The sequence below is a fragment of the Camelina sativa genome, chromosome 15, assembly GCF_030686135.1.
Source record: "Camelina sativa cultivar CO46 ecotype springtype chromosome 15, ASM3068613v1".
Taxonomy (NCBI): domain Eukaryota; kingdom Viridiplantae; phylum Streptophyta; class Magnoliopsida; order Brassicales; family Brassicaceae; genus Camelina; species Camelina sativa.
Window position 1 is genome coordinate 4,013,398 of NC_141894.1, and position 16,909 is coordinate 4,030,306.

Consider the following 16,909-nt stretch of genomic DNA (forward strand, 5'->3'; position numbering starts at 1 on the left):
GAAAGAAAGAAAGAAAAACATTAACCAAAAAAAAAAAGAGTATCTGGTTAACCGTGTAATAACAATTGTGACTTTTTGCCAGTCTTTAAACTCAACAGAACAAGATTAGGCTGTAAACCGAGCCTAAAAAGTTGGATAGAGACAAACACTTTACTAATCGTTGTTGCCTCACTGAAAAACTTCTACAACTTTCTTTTTGATGCAAAGTTACGTTTTACACTCCTCTGCTTTTAACACCTCATACTTTCTCTTTTATCTTATTCTCTACCAGAAGAAAGTAGTGTAGTTGTCTTTTCAAACTCTGCATAACATATTCAAAACACTAGAAAACTACTAATTTATTTTATTGGGAGGCTAGCCACAAATTACTTGGTGAAACCGAAAGGTATACCAGTTAAGGTCTACAGAGTTATACATAGGGATGAGAGGTCGTAGCAAATAATATAAACGTTACTCACTCAACTACTACGGTGACAGAGGCCCGGACTAAACAGACAGACACGAGTGAAAACAGACAAAAGTAGCTCAAGAACAACCTAATCAGGAGGAAGACTCTGTTGGCTTCTTCTTCTTCTTAGGTTATCCATCACAGCTTCTAACTCAGTGCATCAGAAGCTGAAAATAGTCGTCATCACTTACCAACAAGTACTCATATCCAAGAGTGTTCGCTCGGTCTTTAAATTCCTCCATTTCTTGCTCGGGCACTTGGATCCCCACCAGCACATTCGCGCCCGTCTCACCCTTTTTTTAAAAACAAGGAAAGATTGTATAGTAAGCACCAGACTCAAAGTTCCATTAAAACATCTTTATGAGGAAATGGTGAATTGTGAAACAAACCTGTCCACGGTAATGGAAAAGGCTGATGTTCCACCGTGGACTCAAAGAGTCCAAGAAGTTCATTAGAGCACCAGGTCTCTCGGGAAAGGTGAACCGGCATAGAACCTCGTCTTCAACACTTGATCTTCCACCCATCTTGATATGTATAAAGTGTGATTTCACATATCAACCAATGGAAATGAATCGGAAATGTGGTAATCATAAAGGAGAATTAAGCACACAGAGAAATCGATCAAGGACGCACCAAGTAACGCAGGTGATCTTTCACTAAGTCACTGGTTGTGAGATTGACTGTTTTAAGTTGAGAGCATTCCATTCTATTCTGTAGTGCTTTGAGCTCATCGGCTGTGTGAACTCCAACACTAGACAAACAGTACACACAAATTGTGCGGATTTGAGGATAAATAAACTACTCGGAAAGAAAAGTTAATTCCACCAAGGGACTTACCTGTATAATACAACAGCCTCCTTTTCTGTGCTACATCTATATTTGAACTCGGTTATGTTCACTGGTCCAACCTGCACCCATCAATGTTTTGTATTAGATGCCCTCTGTAATGGGATTAACTTCTATATGCTATAATACCAAACACACACCAGTTCACAGAATTGCTTAAAGCTTCCAGGTTTTTCCGGTAGGAGAGTAGCAAGAACAGCCTCCTGTTGCCTTCCGACATTTGCGAGTTCTGTCACAATCCTTAGCTTGTCAAAGTTCATGTTTGCACCACTGGTTATGGCTACGATATTCACGTCCTTTAGGCCATAATATTTACAGTATGCCTCAGCTCCAGCGATCGCGAGAGCCCCTGCTGGTTCCAATATGTTCCGTTTCTCCTCAAACATATCCTGTAGAAACAAGTATCAAATTATCTACATTGCGAAACACCATAACATAAGAGATAACGAATCAAGGATAGTACCGTACCTTTATTGATGCACAAATAGCATCACGAGTGACAAGAACAACACCATCCATTAGATTTCTGCTTATACGAAAAGTCTCTTCACCAACTTCTTTAACTGCAACACCATCTGCAAAACCCCCAACCTTGTCCAATATCACCCTCTCACCGTGATGCAGCGACAACGCCATTGCATTTGCATCAGCTGGTTCTACACCAATGATCTTCACCTGCACAACCCACAGAAGTCATAATAAGAAACAGAAGCTACAAATCTAGACAACAAAAGGAACTCAATTTCTCAATGAAACCGTCAGATTTTGTCTCAGCTAGCTGTTAGTAACAAGAACAGAACCATGGTGACACTGTAGAAAGAGTACCTCGGGAGCAACCCTCTTGACATAAGCAGCAATACCAGCTATTAAACCACCACCACCAACTGGCACAAATATAGCATGCAATGGACCCTTAGCTTGACGAGTGATCTCCATCCCAATAGTCCCTTGTCCAGCAATAACATCAGGGTGATCAAAAGGAGGTATAAACGTTAAACCCTCTGCTAAAGCTCGTTCCTTAGCATGTGCTTGTGCATCATCATACGTATCACCCTTACGAACAACCGTTGCTCCCAACTCCTCAACAGATTTCCACTGTGTTCAATCCCACAAGACCATCAGATACTAAACTTCCTAGATAATCCAACACACATATAGAGAAAGCCTTAAAAAATGAAAATTACCTTGATCTCTGGGGTTGTTTCAGGCATATAAATCACAGCAGAGCAGCCAAGTTTCCTAGCAGATAACGCAACTCCTTGAGCATGGTTTCCAGCTGAGGAGCAGATAACTCCTTTTGCCAACTGATCTGCTGGTAATTTCACCATCATATTGTAAGCTCCACGAAGCTTAAACGAGAAAACCTAAAACACATATACAGATACCACTCAGTCCCAAGAACATAAATCTCAAATGTAACCTCTATTTCCATACATGATTCAGCCAAATCAACCATAATGTATAAATCTACAACCTTTAAAAATGTATCATTTTTTAAAAAGGGAGAAGCTTTAATTAACTTACAGGTTGCAAGTCTTCTCTTTTAAGAAGCATTTTAACACCTAATCTCTTAGAAAGCTTCTTAGCAAGTTGGAGTGGTGACTCAATGGCGACGTCGTAAACCTTAGTAGACAGTATATTCGTCAAATACTCCATAGCTTCAGCGATGTTTCCGTCTTGAGGATCGTTCGTACGTTCTGGTACAGCACCGAGGTAACCGGCAGGGTACTGCAACGAGTTCGGAGAGACCTTGAGACGTGGCAGAGGAGACATTGGAGGCGGTGGAGCCATAGATGTGTCGTCTCGGGACAAAACAGCGACTGGGATACGAGATCGAGAGAAGTGAGTGACTCCGATCACTGGTTTTGAAGGCAGGGGAATGTGGCTACGGAGAGAGGATGGAGCCGTTGGAAGCCGGACGGAATCCATGGCGGCTCTGGGTTTATTGAAAGAGAGAAAGAGATACAGAGAGAGCGAGCTAAGTGGCGGCTCTTGTAAGAACAACAACAAAACTACCCGTGACCGGTTTGGTTTTTAAAACCTTTTAACCGGTTCTCACCAAACATTTAAGCCTTGACTTTTTCGTCGTTATATGGATTTAACCGGATACATTAGTTACAACGAACCCAAAAAAATCACTATCATCCAAATGTATTTGCATATTTAATATCTACTGCGGACGCAATTGGTGGATCATCATAAATTTATAATAATATTGAAAAGACAAAAACAATTGTTCAAAACTGATTAAATATACATTGTAGGAATTATAGGTTTTAAAAAATCAAATTTTTAACCAAAAAAAAAGAAAAAAAAAAAAGAGATTTTCATTTATTTATATTTATAAAGTTTGGTTGTAAACAAATGGTCTGTGACTTGAGAGAATCTAAAATCTAGAACTTGTGGATGAGAATTCCAATTTTATCCCTTTCCTCTCTCACACTGTCACACGCACACACAATTAAGGGCACATCGCAAGAATCAGTCAGTTTCTTTTGTTTTAGACACAAGAATCAGTGAACTTACACAAAAACGTTGAAACAACAATGATCTTAACAATGAAACTAGTTCACCCTCTCCATCACTCTTTATCTTCCTCTGTTCCTTTTACATCAAGTACACACATATGTTATCTCTATCTCTCACTCTCTCAATTACGTGTATGTTTTTGAACCAAGTAAGCAAAACAGTGTTTTGTAATTTGCAGGAAAAAGGCAATCCAAACCTTACCGGTGCTCGTTGCCTTCTCCCGGCGGCGAAAAGATCATCAGATCAGAGACGGTTGATTCTCCGGCGCTGGTGAGCTATGAAGGGAGAAGGGTTTTACTTGGATGTCTCCTCGCTTCCGGTTAGATGCTTTTTCTTTTAGTTCTCGGCTCATGACCACATAAGCTATAGCTTTGAATCAGTGAATGAATCCTTAAGAAGTTGTTTTGTCTGAATCACAAATTACATAGGTTCTGGGATGTTGTTGACTGATTCAGCCGAGGCCGTAAGCACCAGCAGAAGAGCTGTAAGCAATAATAGATACCTTTACTATACATTGCGTACTTGACTCGAAATCAATCTCTTACATACAATTCTCTGCAGCTACGTGCTTCCAAGTTACCGGAAAGCGACTTCACGACTCTTCCCAATGGTCTCAAGTCCGTACATTTCTCATTTTCCTACATAATAATCTCATATCATGATGCATTAGTTAGGTTGAAAACAGCCTTCTCGCCTTTAGTTCTTAATCAAATGCATCATCATACCGGAAAAAGGATTGAAAAATCAAGTCTTTATCGAAATAATTTACAAGTTTGGGTTCTGTTAACTTTATTGCAGGTACTATGATATAAAAGTTGGCAATGGAGCAGAGGCAGTGAAAGGATCTCGGGTCGCAGTACGGTTGTGAATACGTTTCCTGGTTAACTTTGGACAATGTAAATGCAACAGTTTTAACAAAACGTTGATGCTTAACCCAAATGTTGTGTTGCAGGTTCACTATGTTGCAAAATGGAAAGGGATAACGTTCATGACAAGTCGGCAAGGACTTGGTGTTGGAGGTGGAACGGTCAGTATATATGGCTATCTATCTCACAGAATCCATTACTGTATTTTGAATATGCAAGGTTTACCGATAACAAAGAGAGTTTTTGCAGCCTTACGGGTTTGATGTTGGACAATCAGAGAGAGGCAATGTTCTGAAAGGACTTGATCTTGGTGTTGAAGGGATGCGTGTAGGTGGTCAGGTTAGTAGTTCTTGAAACCAAATCTTTCACAAAAGCAGGTCACTCAGAGTCTTGTTCTGATGACCCTCTTGAAATTTATATACAGAGATTGGTGATTGTTCCTCCTGAGCTGGCTTACGGGAAGAAAGGAGTGCAAGAGATTCCTCCAAATGCAACGATAGAGGTAACCAAGTTGAATTGATAAGATTTTTGTTGGCTCCTGAAGTGGTGTTCATTTATGTTACTTCTCTTTTTCAGCTTGACATTGAGCTGTTATCAATCAAGCAGAGTCCTTTCGGGTATGTGATATCAATCAACTAAAACCCGGTAAATTCGATCATAAGAACGTGCCCTGAAAGCTTTCTTTTTGGTTTTATTGCAGGACGCCAGTGAAGATCGTTGAAGGCTAAAAGGGATAATGAAGTAAAAAATTGTAACCCAAGAGTTTTTGTGTAGACTCCAGCAAATGTCCACACATCAGTAAAACTGTAAAATTGATAAAAGCTTTGGAAGATACAACTGTATGGGAAGAATCTGTTTAATCATTAATGGATAATACCGGCTAGTCTCCGTTTCCTAACCACAATGAATGTGTCTCATCTCTCAATTCAGACAATTTTGTGCTTTGCAAAATATTGAACCAATTCAAATCCCAAAAGGTGGTAAGATAGTTTACAAAGGGTTAAAATTAAGATCCAGACTGGCCTCCATGCTTGTATCTTGGACTGTGACATCTAGATACGGTACAAAATGGGTGTTACAACATTCGTAGTTTTTAATGAAAATTTCCTACCAAGCACGATTCGAGTGTTAACCTAATACATCACTGATTGAAAGTTGAAGCCAAGGGATTAGCAGGTGTCTTTGCCTGACCGCCTCTCCCGAACGCATTCCTGGCGTTTGCTGCTTCCGTTACTGTGACAGACTTCTTTATCTTCAAAACCAACAACAAAATCTTCAATATATGAGTTTCTCTTCTAGTCATTACTTTAATCTAAAACTGACTGCTGAGGTATCTAAAACAAATTGTGCTTATACTTAAAACTTACAGCGGCAAGTCGCTCTTTGTGAATATCTGTTGTCAGCTGCAAAACATTATCCAAGGACACAACCAGAGAAGTTAGGAACTATCTTGAAAATTGGATGAACTGACAGAAAAGAAAAAGAAAAAAAACGCCAATTCTTACTGGCTTTCGAAATGTCTTGAACTCATCACTGCTAAAACCAGGAGGCCTGATATTCCAGTTTCTTTCTACATTTAAGGAGAAAAGGTACCAACAAGAAATTAATCATCGTGACTGGAAAGGAAATGAAAGAAATGAGAAGACAATATTAAAAGAACGAACCAACATGGAGCAGGATGTCCTTAGCCTCTAGAGTATCTGACTTTCTATGCTTGGCTAAAGAACAACTAAAAGTTGTGATCTGGATAAAAAGAAACACGACGAGCAGGACTTAGAAAGGAAAACTCATCAGAGGACAAAAATGTTGGAAACAATGTGGTGTGAGCTACTTACTGACTCTACAAAATCTTCGGCAATATCAGCAAGGATGTCTTCAACCTCAGGATCCAATTTCTCTGACGGATCAATCTGTGGATAGGCAATGCATTTTTGAATTCAGAGAAAGAAATCAACTGATATCATGCAGAGAGCTTGAGTGCAAACACCATAAAGTAACTCCTATAACTATAGATATATGTTATCACTAAATCTGTTCAAAGTCACCATGGCAAAATTTTGGTTTTCAATACGAGGTAATTGGCAAATCAATCACGACCTCCTCTATTTTATTCTTATCAAATACATTCTCCTTTCTTCGTAAGAGATATATCCAAGTGGAAGTTATCAATCATACACTAAGTGAGAATAAAGCGTGAGAGTGCATATACTAATCTATTCCATAGTCAACATGCAAAATGGATTACCTAAAGTTGAGAAAATAAAGATAGGTAAGTGGATACCTGCTGAAGTAGCTCATGGATACTTCGTTTCCCCAGGATACGATCATCAGACGCCTCAATCTCTGCAGAAACTATTTTAGCTTGGTTTCCTGGTTGAGCCACAGGAGGCTGGCTTGGCAATACCGGAGAAGTAACTTTCTGATTTACAGACACTTGGACCCGGGTTGGTTGATGTGGGTGAGGTAAAGGCTGCTGCGGAGATCTTAACTGTTGAAGTTGCTCTTGAGGCTGATGTTGTTGTTGAGATTGTTGTTGCTGAGGCTGCGAAGTTGCCGCTGACGTGGAAAGATGTTGTTGTTGAGGAACATGAGGCCTTTGTTGCATGGAGGGAGAATTTACTTGTGGTCTATACGTAGGGGGTGGCAACGGTGGCTTCCCTTGGGGAGAAGATGATAACCACGGTTGATTAATGGCTTGCAAGCTTTGCTGTGCTGCACCAGTAGATTGAACACTAGGAGAACCAATAGGTGAAGGTCTCATAAGGCTATGTCCTTGAAAGTTCTGCCAAAAGCAAAATATAAGGAATTAAACTGTGCTTACAAAGTTCATGAAGAGTTTTGTCAAACGAACTCAAACCAATAATGAGGAAAGAGTTACAAAATAGCAACGAAAGATTGATGTTGGTCAATGAACCAATTGAACTTACAAAACAAGGAAATGCAAGGTTAGGTAGCTCAACGTTACTACATATATTAAGCTCTGATGTATCTCTATGACCAAGTAACATTCACCTAAAGCTCTATCCAGCCATCAGAACACTAAAGTAAGTGGTCAAAATAGATTGTTAATACTTCAAAGTTTTAAGCTAATGACGTGAACAATCATTCCCACCTCATATAAGGCAAATTTTGCTGTTAGCAATGAGTCACAAAGCGCAATGGCAAGAAGCGTCAAAAATACATACTTGGGTAACAGGAGACTGGGTGCTTGGAGAGGAAGCTGGCCTTAGAGACGACGGAGTTGGTCTCTGTTGGTGCTGCTGAGCCATCCCACTCGGTCTCATTTGTGAACCTGAGCCAAGTGTCCCCATCATCCCAATTCCCTGAGTTCCTTGCATCATCCTAACCTGAACACACACACACACACACACACACACACACTAAAGTTAGTATTTTTCTTGTATCTTCTGAATTCTACTTAAGCTATAACAAACACAATTCTCTGAAATATAGTGAAAGATTTCACCTGCGGGACACTTGTATTGGACGTAGCTTCTGACATTCCGACAGTTCCACGACCTAATCCGCCGTATTGCTGCCCAAAAGAGCCGGGAAAAGCAGAAGGCGAATGCTGGGAAGGTGAAGGAGAAGGAGAAGGACTCGGAATTGGGGAAGCTGGAACGCCAATCGCCATGCCACCTCTTTGTTGCCCAGTAATAGGTAAAGACGAAGAAGAAGAAGAAGAAGAAGAAGACGCCGGAGCTGATGAGGAAGATAACAATGGCGACGAAGCGGATGAGAAGTGAGTGTAAGAGGAGTGTTGTTGCCATGGTCTCGAGTACGCCGGCGGAGGAGGTCGTCCCAGAGGCTGGGGGATGTGTTGTTGCTGTTGCGTCGCTGGAGATGTCACCGGACGCGTGTATTGAGGAGGGTTAGGGTTTGGATTGAGCGACGGTGGTGGTGGAGTTGGGGAAGAAGGAATTGATGAAATTGAGGAGGTCGGATTCGTGGAAGGAGGTTGTTGAATCTGTGTTAGAGTCGATGGTTTCGAAGCCGAATCCGATGGCTGGGGCGGTGTTTCCGGTGGCTGAGACGCCGTCGTGCTTTGCCGTGACTGATCCATTAAAAAGGTTTGTGAATGTGGAGGGAATCTGATGTTGAGTTTATAGAAAATATAATTGAACCGGAATTCCCGGTACGGTATTAACAACTAACCGATGCCGCAAAGCTCGATAATCGATATAGATAAGTACCGGCTTTAATAATTCCTTCTCTGTTTATAAGAGAAACACTCTAGCAGAAAGAGAGGTTCCCAACGATGAGTGGAACGCAGCGTTTCAGTATGCTCAGAGCTAGTTTCTATTGAAGATGTTCAATACGCTTGCAAGTTCTTAAGGTTTGCAGCCTGAAAAGGCCAAGATTTCTAGATTCAGTGGGAACTTAGTTAAGGTCTACACCTCTATGAAACTGGCACGCTGAGGTTACGGTCCTTACGGATCAAGTCAAAAAGGGTGTTTCTCACATATGTTTAAAAATTATAGTAATCAAATTAGCATCACAAATTCACAATATATTAGAGAAGGTTGTAGCCTTTAAGAGCCTTACAAAAACAGGAACCGTTATATTGACTTTGATATATTTTGTGGATTGGAGAAAATATTGTCAAAATTTCAAAGCTGGTAAGTGATGTTACCAAATTTTATGTAGGTTTAAGCGACAATAATTTCATGTAAAAGAAACTATCGACATGCATAGTCTAAATTTGTTTTCTCAATATATATATATGGAAATAATTAAAGAAGACCATATTTGGGGTCAAAAATATAAATAACAATATGATCAAGAACGATCACACAAAGATAAATAACTTAAAAGTTCCATATAATAATCTCCTTAAGAGAAAACATCAATGTTCATTAGACATGAGAGGATCAAATCTTTTCTTCAACGTACCAATCTGCTTAAGACTCAAACCAAAAGCTTTCATAAGCAACTCCTCATTGATCCCTGACCCAAAAACCACCGACGGTATCTTCTGAATCCCAGGGCTTTGGCTATTTAGTCCAGCGAGAATCGTGGCCGTAACATCTCCGACGTTCATCTGAAAATGCACAAGCCCTTTTGGGTAAACCATCATTTCTCCTTCTTCCATCACTTTGGCGTAAACCTTATTGTTCGAGTCCACAAAACCGGAGTAAACCCGTCCTTTAACCAAGTGAGCTACTTCTGTGGCCCGTGGATGGTAATGTGGCGGGTTTATGGATCCGGGTTTGAGATCAGCCCTGACAAACGACAGGCCTAATGTGTTAAGGCCCGGGAAGTTTGCCGGGCTTACAGGGACGGTGGCGAACCCCGTCTCGGTGAAGTTCCCAGCGGTTTTAAGACCGGAAAAGACAAAATCTTCGGTGGTTACTTCGGAGGAGTTTTTGCAAGGGAGGTTGGTAGAGAAGTGATGGTCATGATGAGGAGATGTCATAGGTTTCGGTATACAGAAGTCTTGGATCGGATCAGGGTCTGAAGCTAATGTGAAGCATACATTAAAACAGAGAAGAAGAAGAGCTTTTAGAAAGAACAGAGTGTTTGCTTCCATTGTACTTGAGGTGTGGAGAAGAGTTGTGTTATGTCCGGTTTAAATAGGCATTTGTTTGGATGGGATAAAATTAAATACTATGGTTAAAGTGGTTGAATTTCCGGTACATTGTTTGGTACTGTTGATTAATCAAAACCAGATTGCCATACTTCTGTGAAATTGTACCAAATGTAAAACAACCAAGTTTGGATATGTGATTTTGGTTATGGGAGTGGTTAGGCCGGTACATTGACTGATAAACCCTTTTTTGGCTTTGATTGACAGATCTCTAATAGAATTTACCATTCGTCTATGCAAATCAAAGATACAAATTAATCTCAAAACAATAGAATTGCGAATAAAAGTTGAAATATAGCTGGAGTCCATGGTTTTGATCCTGGTGTCATCCCCGGTTTATAATGTGATTTTGGTTAAGGCTTAACCAAATGGACAAAAGAGTCTTGGTGTGGTCCAAAATCTATCACTTGGGGTGAAACAGAGGCACGAATAAGGCGTGCTTTGTGCGCATGCCATGATATTCAAAATGATGAATTTGTCTGCCTAAGCTTTTTTTTGTTATATATTGATATATTATAAAAAGATTACTATCCAAGGCATGAATAATTAGAGAGACACACATTTTTTCGGTGTTGAAAAGGTTTAAGAAGAGAATAAACAACCTCAAATGTATATATAGATTTGTCATCTCTATCGGATTAAGTTGATCACACATCTTTTTTAACCAAATATCTTTAAATTGAGTTAATTACATGATCACAATGATGGCGAGAAAGGCATGCGATGAAATTTGCTTTTCTTATGCTTGTGAAGGAAGTAAAATAAATAAATCAGGTGATGATGAACAATAGCTCCCATCATCATTATGTTTCGTATATCCACAAATAGTATTTTCTAAAATATGAATTATTGAAACAGAGTCCAAATCCTCTTGACGGTTCAACTGTTTTTGATAGCTTAACCTTCTTAACTAGGGTACACCGTACGTCCAACTCCATGTTATTCCAAATCAAAAATATTTACTCTTTCATTCAATTAAGGGTCTCATTTGCTTATCTTCAAATTAATTACGCATCTAAACTAAAGAGTAGTTACTCTGTAAATACGTACATCGTAATGCTAGCTAGATTTTTGTTTTGTTGTGGTAGTTAAAATGACTTAGGAGAACTATCCTTTATCTTTCCTTGTTCAGTTTATCAAATATGTATGAACTTTGATCCCTAATGATTTCTCTAAGAATCTGATAGTTAGAACCAGAATGGAGATGTAAATTATGACAGCTCTACTGAAATCCTTGGCTTTTCTTTCTCTTCCACTATAATTAGCCCTCTGTCTCAGTGTCTTTCATACCTTTGAATTTATCCTCTCACTCGTAGTAATCACATCATGTGCTGATGACTTATTAATTTGAACAGTAAAATATAATTAGTAATGTATTGGTGGTGCAGGTACCTAAACCTCAATCGGCTGACTGGTTCCATACCAGATGAATGGGCTTCAATGCGTCTAGAAGTTTTGTAAGATAATTTGTATATTTGGGCTTTTTCTTTTGTCATTTTTTGTAATATCACTGATGCTTTTGTTGGTTCAATGGACATATGCAGATCCGTTTTTGGAAACCAATTGAGTGGTCCATTTCCACACGTCTTAACCCGCATCAAAACTCTCCGAACCTTGTAAGATCTATATACAGTATAACAATGTCGCATGTGGTGAGTATGATCGAGGAGAAGACGTGAGGGTTCTTCTTAAGCTTCAGCTGTAATCAGTTTGTATTTTCAATAAGAAAGAAGGTTTGAGGGTCTTCGGAGTGACTTAACAACTCTATGAGCCAAAATAAAGAAATATATATGCATAATCTAAGAATAATATAAGCATAATCTAAGAATAATATAAGCAAATTATAAGCAACAATATTTTTTCCATTTATTTTCAGTTTATAAATTGAACATTTTAACTATATATATATATATCTTTATCTATTTATATGTGTCTCTAATCTCTCATTGCCAACAGAATAACAGAAGTAATAGTTTGATTAGATAATAATCATAATCTAAATGTTAATGATTTAGAAAGGCAAGCCACTCCCCCCATTTTAATATTTTTGCCACAAAATATACACTCACTCTCCTTTTGTATAAAAAAATATCGTAAAATTAGTTATGGTTATACAATTATAATAAAACCTCAGCATGGATTCATACACCTACAAATAAGATCAAAACAACTAATCTCATAGCAACTGCAGTCATTTTTTTTTCTTTCTCTCAATTGTTTCTTTATTTATTTCATAAGCCATACATAAGCCCAAAAGAAAGCCCAGTTAAAGCAACTGCAGTCAATAACAATTTTTTTTTTTCAAGTCTTTAAACAAAAAAAAAAAGAATTATTTTTTCGTTGCCTCATACAGCTTCGGACGACACACAAAGATGCAGATGGGCTTTGGTCATTTCCCCTAAGATAAAGTAAGGATGATGATGCAAAACGAGAAGATCAACATGGATTCTGATGGTGTAGAAGAAACTCTGGCTCTATTCCTTTTGTTTATTCTTTAATTTATGCTTATGTTTTGCTTATCATTTGCTCATATTATTCTTTGATTTTGTTTTTTTTATCAACTATCTATTTTCCAAAAGTTTCAATAATTTTTGTGTATTGTACATGTGTAGTAAAAAATAGTGCATCATTTAAATGCACTAAAAACTTAATCTTTTGTTTTGACAAATATTTGATACAAATCAAAGATATATGATTACATTCTCTTTCTAACTATTTAGTCTATATCCTTACAGATTCTTTAGTTTTAAAAATAATGAAATCCTCTTATAAATGGATATTCAAATAATAAACATCTTATATAATAAAGTAGAGAACATTCCAAAACTTGCTTTTAGGAGAATAATTTTTTTAATATGGAATAAATCTTCTAAATATCTGTATAATTATAGAATATTATATATATGGATATTTAAAATATTTTAATTCTGTTTGATTATAAGGATAGTAGAGAGAACTAACTAAACTTGTTTGGATATGAATATAATCATTAAATGACATTTAATGATAAATGTTTTCATAAACATATTTTTGAACAAAAAGTGATGCAAAAATACTAGTATAGATATATATATTTTTCCTTTTATAGCTCCTGATGGCACTTACTACAGTAAGTATTTTATGAACTAGTGTCTAGATTTGACTATATTGCTTGAGTTTATAATGTTCTTTTTGACTGTTGACTCAACTTCTAATCATATATATGCGTTACAAAAATTTTAAAAAAATTTAGACGTTCTAGTTAATTTATATAATTAAACATTCAGTTTGATACAAAAATAAATTTCAGCAATCAATTAATCAATAACTTTAATACAATAGTATAAAATTGTAAAATTAACCTTTTTCTTTACATATATATGTACGTGTATTTGTATATATACAGATCAAATAACATAAAATTATTCATAAAATATTGTAGGAAAGTAAGGAGGTCCAAAACTAAAGGTGGATTTGTGACTCTATTCTTAACAAAAACAAAAGAAAAAGGTGTGTAAATGTAACTTATATTCTTAAAACTTTTGCATGCAACACTATAACTTTTAAAAATGATAAAATTGTGTGGATGTGAAATTTGAGGAGATGAGGTTTTTTTTTGTTGAACGTTGAAACTATATCTTCCTTGTCTTGTCTTTTTATGTAGCTCTTAAACTGCACTTACTACAGTCGTGATTCTCGTGAATTAACAGCTCAATTGGACTTATTAATTGACTGAGTTAATGTTCACATTGGACTGTTGACCCAGTTTCATATACGACAGCTACAAATGTTACAAGTAAAGTAACGCTCTCTCTCAGATGTTTCAGTTAGCTCCCAAATACGTACTGTAGATGCCTATATTGTTGTGTACTTGTGTGGTTGAAGCCGATTCAAATTTCCGGTACATTTATTGGTTACGGTTGAACAACCATGTTCGAAGATGGTTTGATCTCCACACAATACACCGGTTAATTGATGTGTTTTTGGTTTATTAAATCAATCGGCCGACGGTTACGGGAGTGGTTTAGCCGTTACATTGCAATCACGAGTCATGACGACACTCAAAACGATGAATATGTCGCCTATGGCTTTTTGTTATGTATTTTGATTTTTGTAAAAATATTACTCCATTTAAGGTTTGATTAGAGGGAGAGAGACACATACACCCATTGTTTCTTCGTTCCTAAATGTTTAGGAAGAGAAATCAATCAATGGCCAAATACAATCTCAAGTGAACTAATGTTCAGTTCAGACTGTTGACCGAACTAACACGTTCACTCATTGATTTACAGAGTTGACCATTTCAATCTTAAATAATGATGTTCAGACTATCTGATTTGGCTCGATATGTTCGTACTAGTTTTACAAATCATCAATAACATCAAAACTCTTCATACACCAAAGATTAACTTGAGCCATCCAATGTTTTACTTCTTCATTACTCAAATCAAAATATCTAACTGAAACAGAGTAGAATGCATCAGTCTTTGATGATTTAAAGTTTACATAGAGAAAACAAAAACATAGAATTCATCAACTACCAAAACAATAACTTCTTTTGTTTCTTCTTTAAAGCAACAAAAAAAAAACATTTGGCAAGAGCAAAAACAATCAACGGAGTCTTCTAGCTTCTCTCTCGGACTCGAGCAGGGTGAGAATATCTCCCTCTCTGACTGGTCCTTTGACGTTCCTCATGATGTAACGGTCTGAGTCAGTGAACTTCACTCTAACCTGAGTCACTTGACCCCTTGATCCAGTCCTTCCCATCACCTTCACAACAACAGCGTGCTTGATCTGAGAATCCATCCTGATTCAACAACCCAAAAACATTCAGAAACAAGTTTTACAAAAGGTGAAATCACTAAAGATCAGGAGTACAACATATACAAAAACAGCAGAGAAAGCACTACTCAATCTGGTCTCAGTTGCAAAATGCAGAAACTAAGAACACTTAGGAACTTGCAACACTTAAGATTACAAAGCTAAAAGAACAAATCACAATTTAACTGAAACGAACTAGAGATCACATGAATGTAACCTATTCATTATATCTAGCAATAATGTTACATTAGAATCAGACTAAAACATCAAAGCAATAAACTTTAAGAGATAAAATTCAAAACCCAGATGTAGAAATCTGAAGATATCATCATCTCTACGCTTTTTGAAAAACCCAGTAAATGAGATTTTCTCAATCAGTCTCAATTTTTTTCTAAATCCTCATATCCTAATGTAAGAACCCTAACATTTCTTAACCACAAAAGCTTGGTTTCTCAATGAATCAGGAGCTAAACTGATATCTAACAAAGCAGGAGACGAAACTGTATACAGATCATGAAATAGCCATAAACGACTCTAAACGATTACACAAAAAGATAATCAGAAGCAAAAACATATATAAAACGATCTCTATACGCAGGAATCGAGATGAAAAAAGTATTGAGTGAGATGAAGAGAACCTGTTAGAGAGGCTCTGCGGACGGGGTAGAGCTTTAGCGGCGATAAGAGTGAAGCTAATAGAAAGAACCCTAATTTCGAGAGACGCGACGAGAACTTTATAGATATTGTACCAAAAGTCAAAATCAGGTTATAAAGCCTTGACCCGGTTTAAAGATCGTAACCAGTTCAATTTTAATCACATACCGAACCGGTTCTTTTATTGTTTCGACAAAGAATTTGACGGTTATTGGAGTTACTGCCTTACTATACAAATTACAAACCTCTAAATCTCATAATGTATATAAATATGGAAGTTAATTTTTTTTTTTTTTTGACATCCAAGAAAATGTAACATTATGACTTTAATATTGGACAGCCTTATACTTTTTTTAAGTACTGTATAAGGGAAAAATGCCATTTAATACCCGTACAATTTTTAAAGTGTCAATTTCTACCTGTACAAACGTATGATGCCAGTTTATACCTATACTCAAATAAAATCCAAATTTTATATCCAATTATTATAAATTGTGTCAATTTCAGAGTCAAAATTAATATATATTAGTCAAATGTTGACTCAAATGACACCTAACAATGATGTGGCATTGTCTATGATGAAACTGGCACCATGCGTTTCCAAAGTTGGGGTAAAATAAAAAAAAATGTTATCTTTAACCCACTTTTTCACCAAAGTTCCAATTTTTTTTTCAAATCCCAGAATGATGTAAAATAAAAATCCAGAAAAAAACTTCCAGAGATAACGGACCAAAGGGTTTGTGACTAAAGAAGAAGGCTTCATGGAGACTTACGTCTACCCACAAAACCGGCTTCATGGAGACTTATGTCACTCTATATACAAAGATGAAATCCAATATGGATTTGGAATGGGAAAGCTCAAGGATAAATGATCTTTGTTGATTTTTTTCTATAAAAAAAGTTTTGCATTCATATGTAACAAACGTTTTTTTATTTTGAATATAATTTAAAATATATATATACGTCATCCAATATATATTTTAAAGTGTGAAAATTAGTTGAAAACCAGATAGGCAAATAATAAGAGATATAAGAGATAAAAAACAAATTAAATATCCAAATTCTCATAATATAACATGATATCCATGAAAGGAATGGAATTTTTTTGCAATAGCAAACTGAGGATTTTGGTTATAATTATATATAGATATATACATACATATATGTATTTGGTCAAAC

General features: G+C 36.9%; 5 protein-coding genes across 6 annotated transcripts; 1 reads left to right on the top strand and 4 right to left on the bottom strand.

Moving 5' to 3' along the window:
- Positions 1-323: 323 nt before the first annotated feature.
- LOC104745183 (threonine dehydratase biosynthetic, chloroplastic) lies at positions 324-3,710 on the bottom strand. The gene is made up of 9 exons (XM_010466364.3): positions 2,819-3,710; positions 2,479-2,658; positions 2,120-2,389; positions 1,763-1,969; positions 1,435-1,683; positions 1,286-1,356; positions 1,082-1,199; positions 838-972; positions 324-741 (listed from the first exon to the last, which is right to left on the bottom strand). The coding sequence occupies exons 1-9, from the start codon at positions 3,221-3,223 to the stop codon at positions 601-603; spliced, it is 1,776 nt and encodes a 591-aa protein (XP_010464666.2). The 5' UTR covers positions 3,224-3,710; the 3' UTR covers positions 324-600.
- LOC104745185 (peptidyl-prolyl cis-trans isomerase FKBP16-4, chloroplastic) lies at positions 3,661-5,590 on the top strand. 2 transcript variants are annotated; one of them, XM_010466366.3, is made up of 10 exons: positions 3,661-3,910; positions 4,002-4,142; positions 4,252-4,307; positions 4,385-4,440; positions 4,622-4,679; positions 4,776-4,850; positions 4,939-5,028; positions 5,114-5,191; positions 5,266-5,306; positions 5,390-5,590. In XM_010466366.3, the coding sequence occupies exons 1-10, from the start codon at positions 3,841-3,843 to the stop codon at positions 5,415-5,417; spliced, it is 693 nt and encodes a 230-aa protein (XP_010464668.1). In that variant the 5' UTR covers positions 3,661-3,840; the 3' UTR covers positions 5,418-5,590. The 2 variants fall into 2 exon arrangements, with proteins under 2 accessions (XP_010464668.1, XP_087344201.1); XM_087488075.1 differs by lacking the exon at positions 3,661-3,910 and having other exon boundaries at positions 4,057-4,142; positions 4,622-4,684.
- A 33-nt stretch (positions 5,591-5,623) lies between these two features.
- LOC104745184 (transcription initiation factor TFIID subunit 12) lies at positions 5,624-8,801 on the bottom strand. The gene is made up of 8 exons (XM_010466365.3): positions 8,156-8,801; positions 7,875-8,036; positions 6,971-7,471; positions 6,525-6,599; positions 6,354-6,432; positions 6,195-6,259; positions 6,057-6,092; positions 5,624-5,941 (listed from the first exon to the last, which is right to left on the bottom strand). The coding sequence occupies exons 1-8, from the start codon at positions 8,750-8,752 to the stop codon at positions 5,831-5,833; spliced, it is 1,626 nt and encodes a 541-aa protein (XP_010464667.2). The 5' UTR covers positions 8,753-8,801; the 3' UTR covers positions 5,624-5,830.
- Positions 8,802-9,381: 580 nt separating this feature from the next.
- On the bottom strand, positions 9,382-10,244 carry LOC104745187 (germin-like protein subfamily 3 member 2). The gene has a single exon (XM_010466367.2). The coding sequence runs from the start codon at positions 10,217-10,219 to the stop codon at positions 9,536-9,538; it is 684 nt and encodes a 227-aa protein (XP_010464669.1). The 5' UTR covers positions 10,220-10,244; the 3' UTR covers positions 9,382-9,535.
- Positions 10,245-14,660: 4,416 nt separating this feature from the next.
- On the bottom strand, positions 14,661-15,852 carry LOC104745188 (small ribosomal subunit protein eS28z/eS28y). Its single transcript, XM_019236582.2, has 2 exons — positions 15,715-15,852; positions 14,661-15,062 (listed from the first exon to the last, which is right to left on the bottom strand). The coding sequence occupies exon 2, from the start codon at positions 15,059-15,061 to the stop codon at positions 14,867-14,869; it is 195 nt and encodes a 64-aa protein (XP_019092127.1). The 5' UTR covers position 15,062; positions 15,715-15,852; the 3' UTR covers positions 14,661-14,866.
- Positions 15,853-16,909: the final 1,057 nt, after the last annotated feature.